This window comes from Microplitis mediator, chromosome 1, assembly GCF_029852145.1.
Source record: "Microplitis mediator isolate UGA2020A chromosome 1, iyMicMedi2.1, whole genome shotgun sequence".
NCBI lineage: Eukaryota > Metazoa > Arthropoda > Insecta > Hymenoptera > Braconidae > Microplitis > Microplitis mediator.
Window position 1 is genome coordinate 16,014,074 of NC_079969.1, and position 15,744 is coordinate 16,029,817.

The 15,744-nt window shown below is 29.7% G+C and overlaps 3 protein-coding genes across 3 annotated transcripts in view; 1 reads left to right on the plus strand and 2 right to left on the minus strand.

The window, feature by feature from the left end:
* Window positions 1-15,744, minus strand: part of LOC130675823 (zwei Ig domain protein zig-8) — a 33,679-nt gene that overhangs the window by 15,394 nt on the left and 2,541 nt on the right. The window lies entirely within an intron of this gene.
* On the minus strand, window positions 174-8,516 carry LOC130675834 (charged multivesicular body protein 1b). Its single transcript, XM_057481716.1, has 4 exons — window positions 8,165-8,516; window positions 7,945-8,094; window positions 1,265-1,730; window positions 174-412 (listed from the first exon to the last, which is right to left on the minus strand). Exons 2-4 carry the CDS (start codon window positions 7,964-7,966, stop codon window positions 298-300), a joined length of 603 nt encoding a protein of 200 aa, XP_057337699.1. The 5' UTR covers window positions 7,967-8,094; window positions 8,165-8,516; the 3' UTR covers window positions 174-297.
* The window catches only part of LOC130675795 (PH-interacting protein), a 76,975-nt gene continuing 71,385 nt past the window's right edge, over window positions 10,155-15,744 (plus strand). Inside the window, exons 1-3 of the mRNA XM_057481658.1 lie at window positions 10,155-10,767; window positions 10,836-10,894; window positions 10,974-11,003. Coding sequence (XP_057337641.1) covers window positions 10,725-10,767; window positions 10,836-10,894; window positions 10,974-11,003 — 132 coding nt within the window. The 5' untranslated portion in view covers window positions 10,155-10,724. The remainder of the gene's footprint in view (window positions 10,768-10,835; window positions 10,895-10,973; window positions 11,004-15,744) is intronic.

Sequence of the window (15,744 nt, forward strand, 5' to 3'; positions counted from 1 at the left end):
CTACTCACTAAGTCTGTTGCTTACCTCTCGTTGATCTTCAAATTAATATAGGAAAAATTAAGCTGAACTACTATATTTATGAAAAATATATTAAAATGTCGTATCTTAAAATTCAGTTATTATGGATAACAATCCTTGACTTTGATTAATTATAAAAAAATTCAAGTCGTAAATTAAGCATAAATCATATAAATTATTAACTTGAAAAAATATACATTGAGGCAAAGATCAAAAAATACAATATCCTATAAAATGTAGAGATACTATATATATAATAAAAGTTTAACATTTATAATTTCACTCTCTCAACCGTGCAAGTCGTTGAGTTAGTTCATCTTGCTCTTGACTCACTGCAGTTGATGTACCAATAGTACCCGTTTGTCCAGATGGCAACTCCAAATTTAGTTCCAATCTGAAAATTAAAAAAATTACACTTATCCAATCCACTTATCAATCTTGAAATCTCTAGTTTGAAGATCTTTTAGCAAAATAATTTTTTGAGCCACGGTTTTGGCGTAATCATAAGAAATAGCTCCAGACAAAAATTTTCTAAATTTTTTAGTTTTGTTTTTTGGGTCTACGGGGCCGGGAGAATTTTTTTCAAGAAAACCAATTTACGGCTCGTTTAGGAAATTTATTCAGCTACAATTTGTTATTTTTGTTTCTTCGTACAAAAATTTGCTACTGAGATATCAGCCTTCAAATGAAAAAGAATCCTTTTGTCTTCGATTATCGATCAGCAGCTAATGATCGCACAGTAATTTTAAGGGCAAGTTTTGAAACTTGAATAAATTTCCCACATGCCTTATTTTTGATTTTAAAATAAAAAAAAAAAAAAATTTCATCCTAAACATTGTTTTAAAAAACGTAGAAAAAATTGACTTTTCATTGTGTGCAAGTACGGTATTTTACAGTGAATTACGGCTATTTACCGTAATTTTTGACATTTTTACCGTAAGCACTGTATGATTTTTTAGTTGTACAGTTTTTACAGTGCTATAATTCACTTCACGGTAAAATACCGCAGGCTTGCCGCATTCCGCCGGAATAGTCCTGGACATGAGTATTTACGGAAATTTTAGTTTATTTTCAGTCATAGAGATATTTTACCATCCAAATATTTCTAGCGAATATTATGCTATAAAATATATCACGTGCTTATATTTAGCAATCAGAATAAAATTGTTTCATTGTATAGTAGTACGCGTAATAATAAATAAACCGAATTTTGTAATGTTATTTAGAAAATCATTAGAATAATTACCCAGCTTCATCTGCAACTTGTTGAAGCAAGGAATCAACATCATTTTGTGGTACATTGGTAGTAGTAGTTTGAGACATCGCATTTTCCATGTACGAGCTTTGTACGTCTAAATCTTCAAACTGACTTTCGAATTTATCCATCAAACCCGAAATTTTTTCTAGATTCATCGATTTCATTGCTGCATCCATAGCTTTTACAACACCAGCCATTGATTGTGTCACTTTTCGAGTTGTCAAAGCTGTCTGTACTCGACTAGCAACAGCATCTACTCGTGCACTCATTCGTAAATAATTTAAAGCCTGATTCTTTTGTCGTATTGCATTTTCTGCATGTATTCGAGCTCCTTCCATATTTCCTTTCTGAATAGCTTTTTTAACTTTAGATTTTTCGATTTTTTCTTCTTTTTCGCATTTTTTTGAATTGCGTTCCAACTCTTTCACAGCAAATTTTAGATTAAATAAGTTTTCTACAATCATTAGTCAAGGAATAATATTTTTACTACAAGAAAAAAAAATTAAAATCCTTAGATTTATGATTAGTTAGAAATTCAATTTTACCCGGAAAAAAAAATATTGCTCCTCGAACGATCTAAAGTATAGTAGCTCGTAGATCGTTACCACAACAATACGTATGCTTATGGTAACAATACCGTATCGTTCCAGTAACTATCTATTAGATAGCTGTGAGCCCTATACGACTTTCCGTAGTCGTCACCTCACACGGCATCGTCTAACCTAACTAAACATCCATTTTCGCGCCAACTTTTGAATATTGTATAATTATTGCTAGCAGACGTTTAATAAAAAAAATAGTGTAAAAAATAATTGTGATGTTGAAATATGGACCCACGGGTAATTAATAAATTAACAGAGTAAAATCTCCATAACTATGTTGATATATTTATTGATAAGTGTTTTTTTATGCTTTTTGTAATCAAATATACATTCATAACCAAAAATCTAAATATTATATATAGTCGATGTTTTATAATTTAAATGTGATACGTAAATAGAAGAAAAATAATTAATGAGATAATAAACAAATAAGATCTGAATTAAAATTGAATTTAAAATTCAATTACTAATAAATAAATTCAAAAAATTAAAAGATATATTTATATTTATATTAAAAATTTATTTAGACTATAACTAACTAATAAATCAGTTTTATAAATTATTTTATTTAATCAAAGTTATTTGCTTATCATTTATTTATGAATGATACAGGTTTTTAAATATCTCATATAATTTGCAACGCGCGTGACGTCAGATAGGGCTCAGAACGATACCGTATAGGTCCCAGAGCTATCCACCGTATTGTTGTCAGAACGATACAGTAGATCGTTGGAGTAACAATCTAGTAGATAACTATAGCGTATTGTTACTGTAACTATACAGTATACTTCTGAGAACAATATTTTTTTCTCCGTGTAGTGTCCTTGTAGTGTACTTATATATTTTCTCATATTTTTTTAAAATTAGTTTTAGACAAATTTCTCGAGTAACTTGCCCTCATTCTTGGTCTTCAAAAAGGGTGGTGCTTAAGCCCTACCATTTAATTCTGATCAAATAGCTAAATTTCTATCCCTCTTACACATTCGTTAGAGGCAAGCTATCACTTAGAATTTTATTATACAACACTCTAACTTTTGTCACGTAAGAGAGAGGAGTTCGTGAATCCATGTGTCAAAATTTATTCTGTAACAATATACGTAATCATAACTAAATGTCAAGTGTATTTATTTAACCACCTACACTCTTTAATTAGTTGTATTAGGGATTTCTTATATGAAACAACAATACACGGAGAAAAAAATATTGTTCTCAGAAGTATACTGTATAGTTACAGTAACAATACGCTATAGTTATCTACTAGATTGTTACTCCAACGATCTACTGTATCGTTCTGACAACAATACGGTGGATAGCTCTGGGACCTATACGGTATCGTTCTGAGCCCTATCTGACGTCACGCGCGTTGCAAATTATATGAGATATTTAAAAACCTGTATCATTCATAAATAAATGATAAGCAAATAACTTTGATTAAATAAAATAATTTATAAAACTGATTTATTAGTTAGTTATAGTCTAAATAAATTTTTAATATAAATATAAATATATCTTTTAATTTTTTGAATTTATTTATTAGTAATTGAATTTTAAATTCAATTTTAATTCAGATCTTATTTGTTTATTATCTCATTAATTATTTTTCTTCTATTTACGTATCACATTTAAATTATAAAACATCGACTATATATAATATTTAGATTTTTGGTTATGAATGTATATTTGATTACAAAAAGCATAAAAAAACACTTATCAATAAATATATCAACATAGTTATGGAGATTTTACTCTGTTAATTTATTAATTACCCGTGGGTCCATATTTCAACATCACAATTATTTTTTACACTATTTTTTTTATTAAACGTCTGCTAGCAATAATTATACAATATTCAAAAGTTGGCGCGAAAATGGATGTTTAGTTAGGTTAGACGATGCCGTGTGAGGTGACGACTACGGAAAGTCGTATAGGGCTCACAGCTATCTAATAGATAGTTACTGGAACGATACGGTATTGTTACCATGAGCATACGTATTGTTGTGGTAACGATCTACGAGCTACTATACTTTAGATCGTTCGAGGAGCAATATTTTTTTTTCCGTGTAGTTTTAATAAATTCATTGTTCTAAAACCTGTATTCAAATATTTAAATTCTCTTAAGAATACAAGGAAAACAACTTCAGTATAACGATATCATTTGAAAAGTAAACATGCAGATAAATTACAATCAAATAGTCCTTAACTCCAGTGATTCTGATTCTAGGTATAGTTGATTTTATATTGTTTTTATTGAACACACTAAAATTCTTTAAATCAGGTCTGATAATACTTCTTGATTTATAATTTAATATTATTACAATATTGTGTGTTATTTTGAGATTTGTTTCAAGTAGCAACGATTCAAATTCAGATTCTTCATTGATTATAAACTTTATAGTCACTTTTCAGAAGATTTTGAGTAGGATTAATACTATTTTTAATATCTATAGGAAAAAAATTTAACAATTGCGTACTCTCTTGCTGTAATATGGCTTTTTAGACACTCGGATTCGTTTTTTGGAATCGGAGAAGAATCTGAATTTGAATCGTTGCCATTTCTAGAATCAGAATCACTGGAGACAAGGTCTTCAGTTTGACTATTTGATTGTAGTTTATCTGCATGTTTACTTTTCAAATGATATCGTTGTGCTGATGTTGTTTTTCTTTTATTATTAAGAAAATTTAAATAATTGAATATAGGTTTTAGAACAATGACTTTACTAAAACTATATAATTCTTTTCATTGCGATGACATATTATGAACAGAAAACTTCAATTTAATAATTCAAGTAATTTTAACCACCTGGTAAATGTTTTATTTTTCAACACACGTTAATGATATGTGATTTAATCGTAATTCCTAGATTACATGTAGCAAAATATCAATTTCACTGTTTGACCGATTAATCAGTTAACTAAGTTAACCGATTAATTTAAATTAGATAGCTGGCTGATGAACTAAGTAACCGGATTAAACTTTATGGCCGGTTTAGTCGGCCAAATTACAGCACTAGTTATTATACAAAAGACCTATTTATGTGCTACTAATATAATAATACTTAAAATTTTTATGAAAACGTAACTCGTAATTAAAAGTGATGTTGAGTTGGTTTGGATAAATTTATATTATGCATAATTAAATAAAATAACATAAAAAGAATGTGTGATTTAAAAGGAGTTGAAAATTATCAATTGGAGGGATTCCAAATCACGCAACAATTGACGGTTGATTTGAAAAATCATAAAGCATTCTACATTCTACACAAAAACCGTTTTTTAGCATTTCTTTCTCTCGCGATATCTCTTGAACGAATTAATCGATTTTTATGGTTGAGGCGGCAATCGACGCATTTTGTTGAGTTCTAGAGCTGGTTAGATTTTTGAATCAATCGATAGAGTTATTTGTGGGAAATTTCCAAAAAACTCGAAAAAATTTTTTTTTTCGTGTTTCTTTTATATCTTAGAGTCTAATTGATCAATCAATCTGAAATTTTCAGGAAAGTTGACGGCCGACAAGCTTTTTCGATTGCTGCAAGAACCTTTCTGATTGGTTAATTAGTTAAAAAGTTATAGCAAGTTTACACACATACATGCACACACATACATACAAACAGTCAGACAGACATCATCTTGAGAATGGTCAGACTTGCTTCCTAGGACCTCAAAACGTCGACATCTTATGAGAACTCGGATTTTTAAAATCGGACTGAAACCAATAACTTCCCGAATTTTTGAAAATTTGTAATTTTCTTAGCGAGAAGTTAAAAAAAAATTCATCGGATTTTTTCAGTCAAAAAAAAAGAAAGTAAAAATTTTTCTAGCTTTGTAACGAAATTTCCTGACTATTTCCTGATTTTTCCAGTATATTTATAATTCATGACATTTCCAGGTTTTCCAGAAATGTGGCCACCATGGTCTTTACTTCGAGCACGACAGTCATTCACCATACTTTAGCCTTGATCAACGAAGTCAAAAGCAAACAGTTTTTTTGGTGTAAAATTTGTTTTTCACATTTCACCTTAATTTTGACTTTTTTAACTTCCCGCTAAGAAAATCGACGATTTTCGAAAAATTGAGAAGTTATTGTTTTCACCCCGATTTTTGAGGTCCTAGGAAGCTATTCTGATTGTTTTCAGAATGATGTCCGAGTGTCTGTATGTATGTATGTATGTATGTGTGTGTGCGCGCGCGCGCGCGCGCGTGTGTGTGTGTGTGTGTGTGTGTGTGTGTGTGTGTGTGTGTGTGTGTGTGTGTGTGTGTGTGACTGATCTATAACTTTTTAACTAATAAACCGATTTGGATGGTTAAGGCGGCAATCGAAAGAGCTTGTCGGCCATCAACTTTTCTGAAAATTTCAGATCATTTGATCAAGTAGACGCGAAAATATTGGCGAATTACGAAAAAAAAAATTTTTTTTTTTTTAGTTTTTTATTGATTTCTCAGAAACGACTTATAGGTTCCACTTCAAAATCTAATCAGCTCTAGAACTTTATAAGCCGCGTCGAATGCCACCTCAACTATCTCAATCGGTTAATTTGTTCAAGAGATATCGTTGGCGAAAGAAATGATAAAAAACGGTTTTTTTCGATTATCTTTGAAGTGACTCATCCGATCGATTTCAAATTTTAATCAGTTCTAGAATTCAAGAAAACGCGCCGATTGCCCCCTCAAACGTCAAAATCGGTTGATTAGTTCAAAAGATATCGGCGCTGGAAAGTTAAAAAAATAACATAAAATGTTATTTTTTCCGGATAAATCAAACACTAATGTGCTAACATGTGTCTGAAATCATACCAACTCTTTCTCTTTATAGTCTCTTTCGATCATCAGATAATGTCACATAACTTGTTCTTTAGTTTTAAACATATTGTCAGCAAAAAATTGGAAAAACCCAGTCTTTAATGTTTTTCTCGGATATTCCATATATTATTGCTCTGACCTAAGTCAAAACTCATTGAAATATTGATTTTGATTTTGATCACTGACATTGTTTTCTGCCTCAATACATTTATTTCAGAGAACACAATCGAGAATAAAAATTTAAAAGTCGCTTCTTCATTAATTATTTTCGATTCTTAACTTTTCAAATTCTAGCATAAAACGTAACTCGTTAGAGCTTGAAAAGCTCATAAAAAAATGATTCTATAATAGCATTTTCGAGCTCGAAAATATATTCACAGTGATGTTTTCAAGCTCCTTGAGCTCGAAAACAGCGGGAAGTTTCGGGGCTGGCCCGCAGGGTCAACCGACGCCCAGATTTTTTCTTTATAATTCAAGTCGAATAAATCTAAATCAAGTCAATTTCGACTTGATTTAGACTTTTTCGTCTCAAATCATGACTAAGTAAGCCAGTTAAGTCTGAACCAAGGTGAAAACTAAGTGTGTTTCATGCCTCCGTAAAAAAAGTCGAGTTTGTTTTGTGAAAAACGACTCTAAATTTCGATTTGGTAAACCTACTCTGAATCAAGTTTTATTTATGACCCGGGTATCCATGCAAAAATTTATAAATTTCATTAATTTTAATTAAATATTTATCCTTAAAAATAAAGAAAAAATCAACTGTGTAGTTCTTGAGTCAAAAAAATCTATCGTGAATAATAATATTCATTTTGGTTCCCTGGTTAAAAATTCCGATTGAGTCTTATTAATATCCGATTGGGATCCGATTGAATTTAATCGGATTGAATCGGTTTCAATGGGAAAAAGTGCATAAAAATAAAACTATTATTTTTCGATTGAACCTCATTCAAAATTTTTAATCGGAATGAATCGGTCCTATTAGGAAAATAATAACGGAATAAAAACATTATTTTTCGATTAGAACTGATTCATTCCGATTAAAAATTTTGAATGGGATTTAATCGGTTTCAATCGTAAAAAAGTATTTATATTTCGTTATTATTTTCCGATTGGAACCGATTGAATCCCATTCAAAATTTGCAATCGGATTCAATAGGTTTTAATCGGAAATTTTCGATCATATCCTATTGAAGTGAATCAGACTTCTCAACCAGGGTTAGTATGCTAAACAGTTTGAAATAGTTGATTACAATAAATAAAAAAGGATACTCTCCATCTGTGAGACAGACATCGCTGACTGTTCGGCCCCCGTTTTGATGAATTAAAAAATACAGCTGACTCAGGAAACAATTTTGTTAAATTTTGTATAAACTTCTATCCTTTAGCCTTAAATCTGTCGTTTGACGATTTTTTTCAACTCTTTACAGTAATAAAGAAGATATTAATCAATAAAATTAACATGATAAAATATTTATATTAATAATTTTACCTTCACAGAAACAGCAATGAGGGAAAAGGAGTAATTGTCAGAGACAAAAAAATGGTAAATAGATGACTCATAGACACTTTAGATGAATGTCAAATCAAAATGTCATACTGTAATGATAAATTTATATTGACTGAATTACACCAAGCGTGACTGTTATCAATCAAAATTTCACAATACATTAATTGTTAACACTTAACTTTGTAAACGAAAAACTCTCACGTAAACAATTCAGAACAATTAGAAGAAAAAGCGAAAAAAATATAAGTGGGACAAGAATCGTTTGCTACACAGCAATCTAATAATTATTTGAAATATTTCTGGTGTTATGTTATGACTTTGTCTGGTAGAGATATAGTTGGATTAGCGAGACTTTGCGGTGCAAAGTTTGCACTTCGGTTTTTTACTCCCACCATCAAGGCGCAATGTCTTAGGTATTAAATTTGAATGGTGGGGGTAAAAATCGAAAATATCCGAAACGCAAAGTCTCGTTAATCCAACTGTACCCTGATGGCCACACTTTGCTCAGCAAGTTGATGCAAATCAACTGCCGTCATCTGACTGTAATTTGACAGAAAAACTTGCCGTCAGTTTCGAGTGAAACTTTAAGGTCATTGTCTGACAGTAACACTTGTATCCTGATGGCACAGTTTGCTTTAGCAAAAGTTTACTTCACGAAAGTTTCCTTGAATTTTTCGTCAAAATTCCGTCAACTTCGAACTTTTCCGTTTTTGACGACAATTTGTATGCAACTTGCTATACAATTTGACGTAAATTTACTATCCGAATTAGAATGCAAATGACTAGAAAAAATTTTTCATCAATTTTCAGATAAATTTTTACATCAATTTATTGTTAATTTGACTTGAAAAATTGTTAAGTATTTTTTTACCCTCAAATTGTAGACATTTTTATGCATAAATTTGCTTACGTTTTGAAACGGTAAAAATGAACATTACCGACTTTTTTTATCGTAAAAAGTTACCTCTGAATTGAAGAAAAATTAACCGCAAATTTTTCTTTACAACTTTTGCTGTTAAATTGGCGGCAAATTTCCGGTAATTTCAATGTCAAATTACTGTCACTTTCAAACTAAAGTGGCTATTAGGGTGCTCTCGACTTGCGGCTTTTCACTGGCGCCAACTTTTTCAGAAAGTTAGAAGTACTCTGATAGCCATCTTAACCACAAGTTAACTTCAAGCTGCTGACGTATTCTGAAGCCAATTTAAGGCTGGGCTGCACCTAACGAAGTCCTGAATTTAAGAATTCTAATTATTTATTAAATAATTATCATAACAGCAATTTTCTTAGCTTTCGACTAAAAGCCGAAGACGAACTTCCTCGGAAGATTTTCATCATCCGAGTCCCATAAATATTCAAAAAGTAATTAGAATTCTTAAATTCAGGACTTCGTTAGGTGCGGCCCAGCCTTGAAGGAAAGTGTTGGAGAGAAAACAGTTGACAGTAAATTATCTGTAACTTGAATTCAATTTAACTACAAGTGTTACTGTCAGACAATGACGTTAAGTTGATTGAAAGTTTCACTTCAAATTGACAGCAAGTTTTTCTGTAAAATTACATTCAGATGACGGCAGTAAATTTGCATCAACTTGCACGCAAGTATTATCCACTCAAGGTTTGCCAGAAACTTGTCGTTGTTAGCCGTAAATGTTTCACTGCAGAACTTGCTGAGTAATTTTTTATGTGTGGCTATCAGAGTAGGGGAACAGACAATAACGAACAAGACGAACAAACATCTAGTCGATTAAAAAGTTGAAAAAATGTGAAAGTTAAATCAGAGGGAGCCACGTGACTGTCTAGGAATTTAAAGTTCGTGTTGGATCAAAATTGTGTCAATAGTAGAAAATCTAAAGTTGGCAGCAATTTAACGTCAAATTAAAGGAAACTTTTGCCGAGCAGCTCTGACTTTCTGGATCGATCCGTTGTCTGTAAATTCGACATCAAAAAGATATATGTCCCCAATTTACTTGAACTAACCTGCAATTTGTTCCATGTATAAATTTAAGAATGTTGATAGAATAACTCATGATTCAATAACTGTATCAATGCATTTGCATTCTAGAACTATTTTTATTTTATAATGACATTAGTAGAGTTTTTTTCGATCACGTAATTTTTTTTTTTTGTTTTTACTCATGTATTCTTAATTTATTGTAAATCCGGATAAGTTATTGTTTGACTTCAACGCACCTATTAATTCTCTTATTTATGTTCTAACCACATACATACTGTCGTAATACATATGTATAGATATATATGTATATAGTTGATTGTTCTTGTAGTGGCACATGGTGTTTGTACATACACATGAGTGAAGTTTGTATGCTGAACAACGAAATTTTTCGATGAAATAGACTGGACAAGTGTAAATAGTATTAAGAAAAAAAGTATTTCCAGTGAATTTTAGTTAATTAACATCATAGTAAAATGCAATGAAAGAAAAAGGCTATAAATGACCTTCTGAATAAATATATAACATGATGAGAAAAAATACTTTTGTTTTTTAATGAGTAATTGCCACAAGTTTACTTAGCTTGCAATAATGGAGAGAAATATGTTTGAAAATAAATCTACGATTGAACGAGGTATTTATCAATTAATTAAAAGTCTAGTTATTGTAATTATTTGTTTATATATAATTACTTTATTTTAGAATTGTATTTCCTGATTGCGAAATTTCTTGAAAATAGCCCTTGTATTGAAACGGCAAAAGTGAGTATTCTAGTTGATTAGTCTTTTGGTTATTTAATTATTTTTCATGCAGAACACTAATCTTATTTTGAATTTTCAGATTCTCAGATGCGAATTAGAAACATATAAGGTAAGAAAATCTCACTTAGAATTATCATCATGGTTATGCTTAAGTCAAAACAATACCCGAGATTTTAATTTTCCAATTTTTTCAAGCGAGAAATTATGAAAAAAAAAATATTTCAAAAAATTTCACTTGCAGTCTTTTAAATTTTCTACATGTGCATATTTTTAGTTTTTTTTTTATTCAAATTTAATTGTTAAAAAAAATCAAAACATTTTTCACTGTCTGCTAACTCCAGGATCGTATTTTATTAACCTTGTTTGTTTGAATACTTGAAGTAAATTTATACTATTTTGTAGAGTACTTCGAACATTAATCAAACTCATTTTATTCATACAATTAATCGTCTTGTTTATGTTTCAAGACAGTGCCCCCCACTTTTAAAAAATTTTTAATGACATAATTGTCATAAGTGTATCAATATTTGATCAATTGATTGAAAAAAATTGAAACCTTAATTTAAAAAAGAACAACGTAGTAGTAATTTCGCTGAGGTATAAATTTAAAAAGAAATTACTCATATTTCATATCAATTGGCAGTTACAAAAAATTTGTTGAATAAATTTCAATAAAACCTTCATGTCAATTTTATAATTCGAATTTCCAAATTTTTTTACGCTAAAATTTATTTAACAAATGTTGTTTAACTCTTAACTGATAATAGCTGTAAGTAATTTTTAAAAAATTCTATACTACGTTGTCTTTTTTTCAATTAAGGTTTTAATTTTTTCTTAATTAATTAATAAAAACTTAATACGGTTTTGACAGCTGAAAGTCATTGCATGTTTTTTTAAAAAGTGAGGGGCACTGTCTGAGAATGCCCTTAAAGTAAAGGCCCTAGGGGTATAAGCATGGTGAATTTGCCCCCGAAAGGTATCGGCTTGGTACTGCGGGGATTTTTAGGTACTAATAAGATATTAAGATCCTGAGAGTTTCAGCTTTTGAAACCAATCGGTCTTCGAGAAAAAGCCAAATATGTAAAAATCAGATAAAATGAATATTCTCAGAGACTATTTTATCGATTAACTTATTTATTCAGGATTATACTCGGGATATGTTTTGGGGGTCGATAGTAGCTCCTCGGAAAAAAATTCGACTTGATTGAACTTGAATTTTGAGTATATTTGACTGTTCTTTCACATATTGAATAGTGAGATTACCTGTTTCATCAAGCATTTCTGCTAAATAGGAAACAGCCTGTTTCAATATGTATAGTAAGCGTCTTATTTCCGACTCAGAGTTTTTGGATGAAGTCATCGAAACAATGAAATCGCAAAATAATGTAGTAAATACGTTAGCTGAAGACGTTCAAAAAAATGGCTGGCAGCGAAAAAAATTGCCGTTTCAAACAATTTCATCTGAAACTCTTGAAGACTTTCCAGAAATGACAGAAAATGATCTGCGTATTTTTTTTACTGGTTCCTATCAATTGAAACAGGCTGTTTCCTATTTAGCAGAAATGCTTGATGAAACAGGTAATCTCACTATTCAATATGTGAAAGAACAGTCAAATATACTCAAAATTCAAGTTCAATCCAGACACATTAATAGAAAGGTTTATAGATGTTTTATTGAGTATAAAAAAAATGCTATTGGTCCAAAAAGCATATTGAGGCATAATTGTGAGTGTGCAAATGGTCTGAGAACAATTGGATGTTGCTCTCATGTTGCTGCTGTTGTTTACTATTTATCACACGGGAGATATTTAACAAAGATTTTAAGGCCTGCTGAAATACTTAGCAAATTATTTGATAGAGACAGTATTTCACCTGTGATTGAAGAGGATAGTGATGAAGACTGATAAAATATGATTATACATTTTTTTCCTCAAGTATATTTTTCATTTGTTGTTATGTATTTATAATTTACAAACTAAAATCTATTTCCTGTTTTATATGTGTATAATGTTTATAATATTTTAGTTGATATTATATGATATGACAAAATTTAACTGCTGATGCAGAGATTATTTTTGCAAATAACATTCAAGAACATATACAAACTAGAAAAATAATGATTCACACTTTAAACATGTAAATAAAGTAAATATTTGCTTAAAAAGTGGTTTTTATTTTTTTTTCTATATGGTGTACCTTTTTAAAAAATTTTAAAAGCACTTAAGTCTATAGGAAATTGGATGAGGAATCCAAAAAAAATTATTTCATAATTGTACCAGAACCGTAACATCGGGAAAAGTCGAAATTAAAACTAAAAAGTCATTTTTTTCGAGGTTGTTGTCGACCGATCAAGCTCCCAATTTTTTTCCGAGGAGCTACTATCGACCACCAAAACATATCCCGAGTATAAGTCAATCGATAAAATAGTCTCTGAGAATATTCATTTTATCTGATTTTTACATATTTGGCTTTTTCTCGAAGACCGATTGGTTTCAAAAGCTGAAACTCTCAGGATCTTAATATCTTATTAGTACCTAAAAATCCCCGCAGTATCAAGCCGATACCTTTCGGGGGCAAATTCACCATGCTTATACCCCTAGGGCCTTTACACTATTTTTTTGTATAGTTCGGACAAGGTTGTCACAGACTGGAAATATCGGGAATTATCAGGGAATTTAATGCAACCGGGAAATATGGAAATGTCAGGGAATTTCGAAAAGTATCCGAGAATTCAATTGTGACAGTTGAAAATTATAAAATTTTTAAATGAGTTTCGACAGGCTGTAACTTAAAAGAAACTAGTCGTAAAATAAAAACAAAAAAGGCAAATTGTTGCTTTAAATATTTAGTTTTTTGATCTGGTCTTGAAATTTTTTTATCATGTATGGTCCCGGAGTATACTTAGGATTATAATCTTAAGAAAACCATCAAAAAAAATTTTCAAAATTTTTGCTCGTCTTGAAAATGGTCAACGGGCTTCAAAAAATTTTTTTCGATAATTATTATTGATTTTTGATGACTCCGGAACCGTGCATTATAAAAAAAATTTTAAGACCAGATCAGAAAACTAGACTCTTGAAGATACGATTTGCCTTTTTTTTTGTTGTACGACTATTTTCTTTCGAGTTATAGCCTATTAAAAATCACTTAAAATTTTTGTGACTCCTGTATTTTGAATTTATTTTAATCATAAAATTTCTCATTAAATATTTTTACTTACATATTTCTGACATCGAATAATCAAAAGTAGGCCTTATGACTATGTTTTATTAACTTTATTTTTGTTTCTCTTATGATTTCATCATCAAATTTAATTATTGACAATGAAAATATGACAAAAACTTTAAATATCTCAATAATACGAATAAAATTTCTGAATCAGAGAAAAATGTGGAAAACCAGGAAATATCAGGAAATTTTAAAATAATTTTATTTTGGCCACCTTGTTACATGTTTTTTGTTTGAGTACTTGAAGTAATTTACACTATTTTTTAATATACTTCGAACGTTAATCACCCTGATTAAAAGTACTCATTGAAAAGTATTGAAAATTATTTCAATTCTTTTCAATCCATACGGAGATTTTGAAAATATTAAATGGAATTGAAGTTTCGATCATTTGAATACTTTATAATTCTCATAATGAAATTCAAAAGTATTGAAAAGAATTCAATACCTTCCAATATGGAACTATTTTAGTTTTGAGAAGGATTCAGAAAAATAAAAGATTCTCAATTTATTTCAATTTTTTTCAATCCTACATGTGACCTGAAATGTGAAATGATTTTGCTATTGAAAAAGATTCAGAAAGAGTGGAAAACGTTAATTCATTTTAATTTATTTCAATTCAAGTCATAACTCGAAATATAGAACTAGTTTGGTATTGAGGGAAATTCAGAAAGATTAAAAACTGCCGATTCATTCGAATTGTTTTCAATGCTACTCGTAAGCCTAAAATTCGAAACTTTTCTGTTATTGACGAAGGTTCAGAAAGATTAGAAATTTCAATTTATTCGAATCTTTTTCAATTCTTTGAAAGTTTAAAAATTCTTATATTATTTTTAGATTCAATATAATTGAAAAGTATTAATTTTATGTCCAGATCAAAACCTTGTAGTATAGGAAGTATTCAAAAGTATTAAATTCTCATCTTTTTCAATACTTTTCAGTGAGTATTTTTAATCAGGGCAAACTTATTTTATTCACACAACTAATCATGCTTTGTTTATATTTCAAGTATCAATAATACTTTAACATATATTATAAAAATGATTTTTCATGATACCAGCATCGAAACTTTAAGTTTTGGTGTCTCAAGAGCCAGCTCCTGATTAAAAAAAGTGATTGGAAAAAATTTTAAAAAATTTAAACGTTTTTTTAATCTTTCTGAATTCTCAATAAAAATTAAAAAGTAGTTAAAGTGATTACAAAAATTTTCTAGTGATTGCAAACTATTTGGAAGTATTAAAAAAAATTGAGTATTTTAGAATTTATCTAAATCTCCCCACGAATCGAAATTTAAGTATTATTCAGCTATTAAAAAATTTGAGTGTTTGAAAATTGGATATTTTTGAATTCTTTTGAATTTCCTTATAAAATAGAAATCAATTATTATAAAGTGATTGAAAAGTATTTAAGAGTATTGAAAAAAAATTATATTTTCGAATCGTCCCGTCTTTCAACAATCAGAAAATTCGGCTATTATTTAGTGATTAAAAATTATTGTGAAGTAATTCGAAAATTGAGTAACTTGAAACCTCCCCAAATTATAGAATCACGGGTAATTTGGAACCTTTCAAGAGGATTTAATGCTTAAAAATTAGGAAGAATTAAAAAGTATTAAAAACATT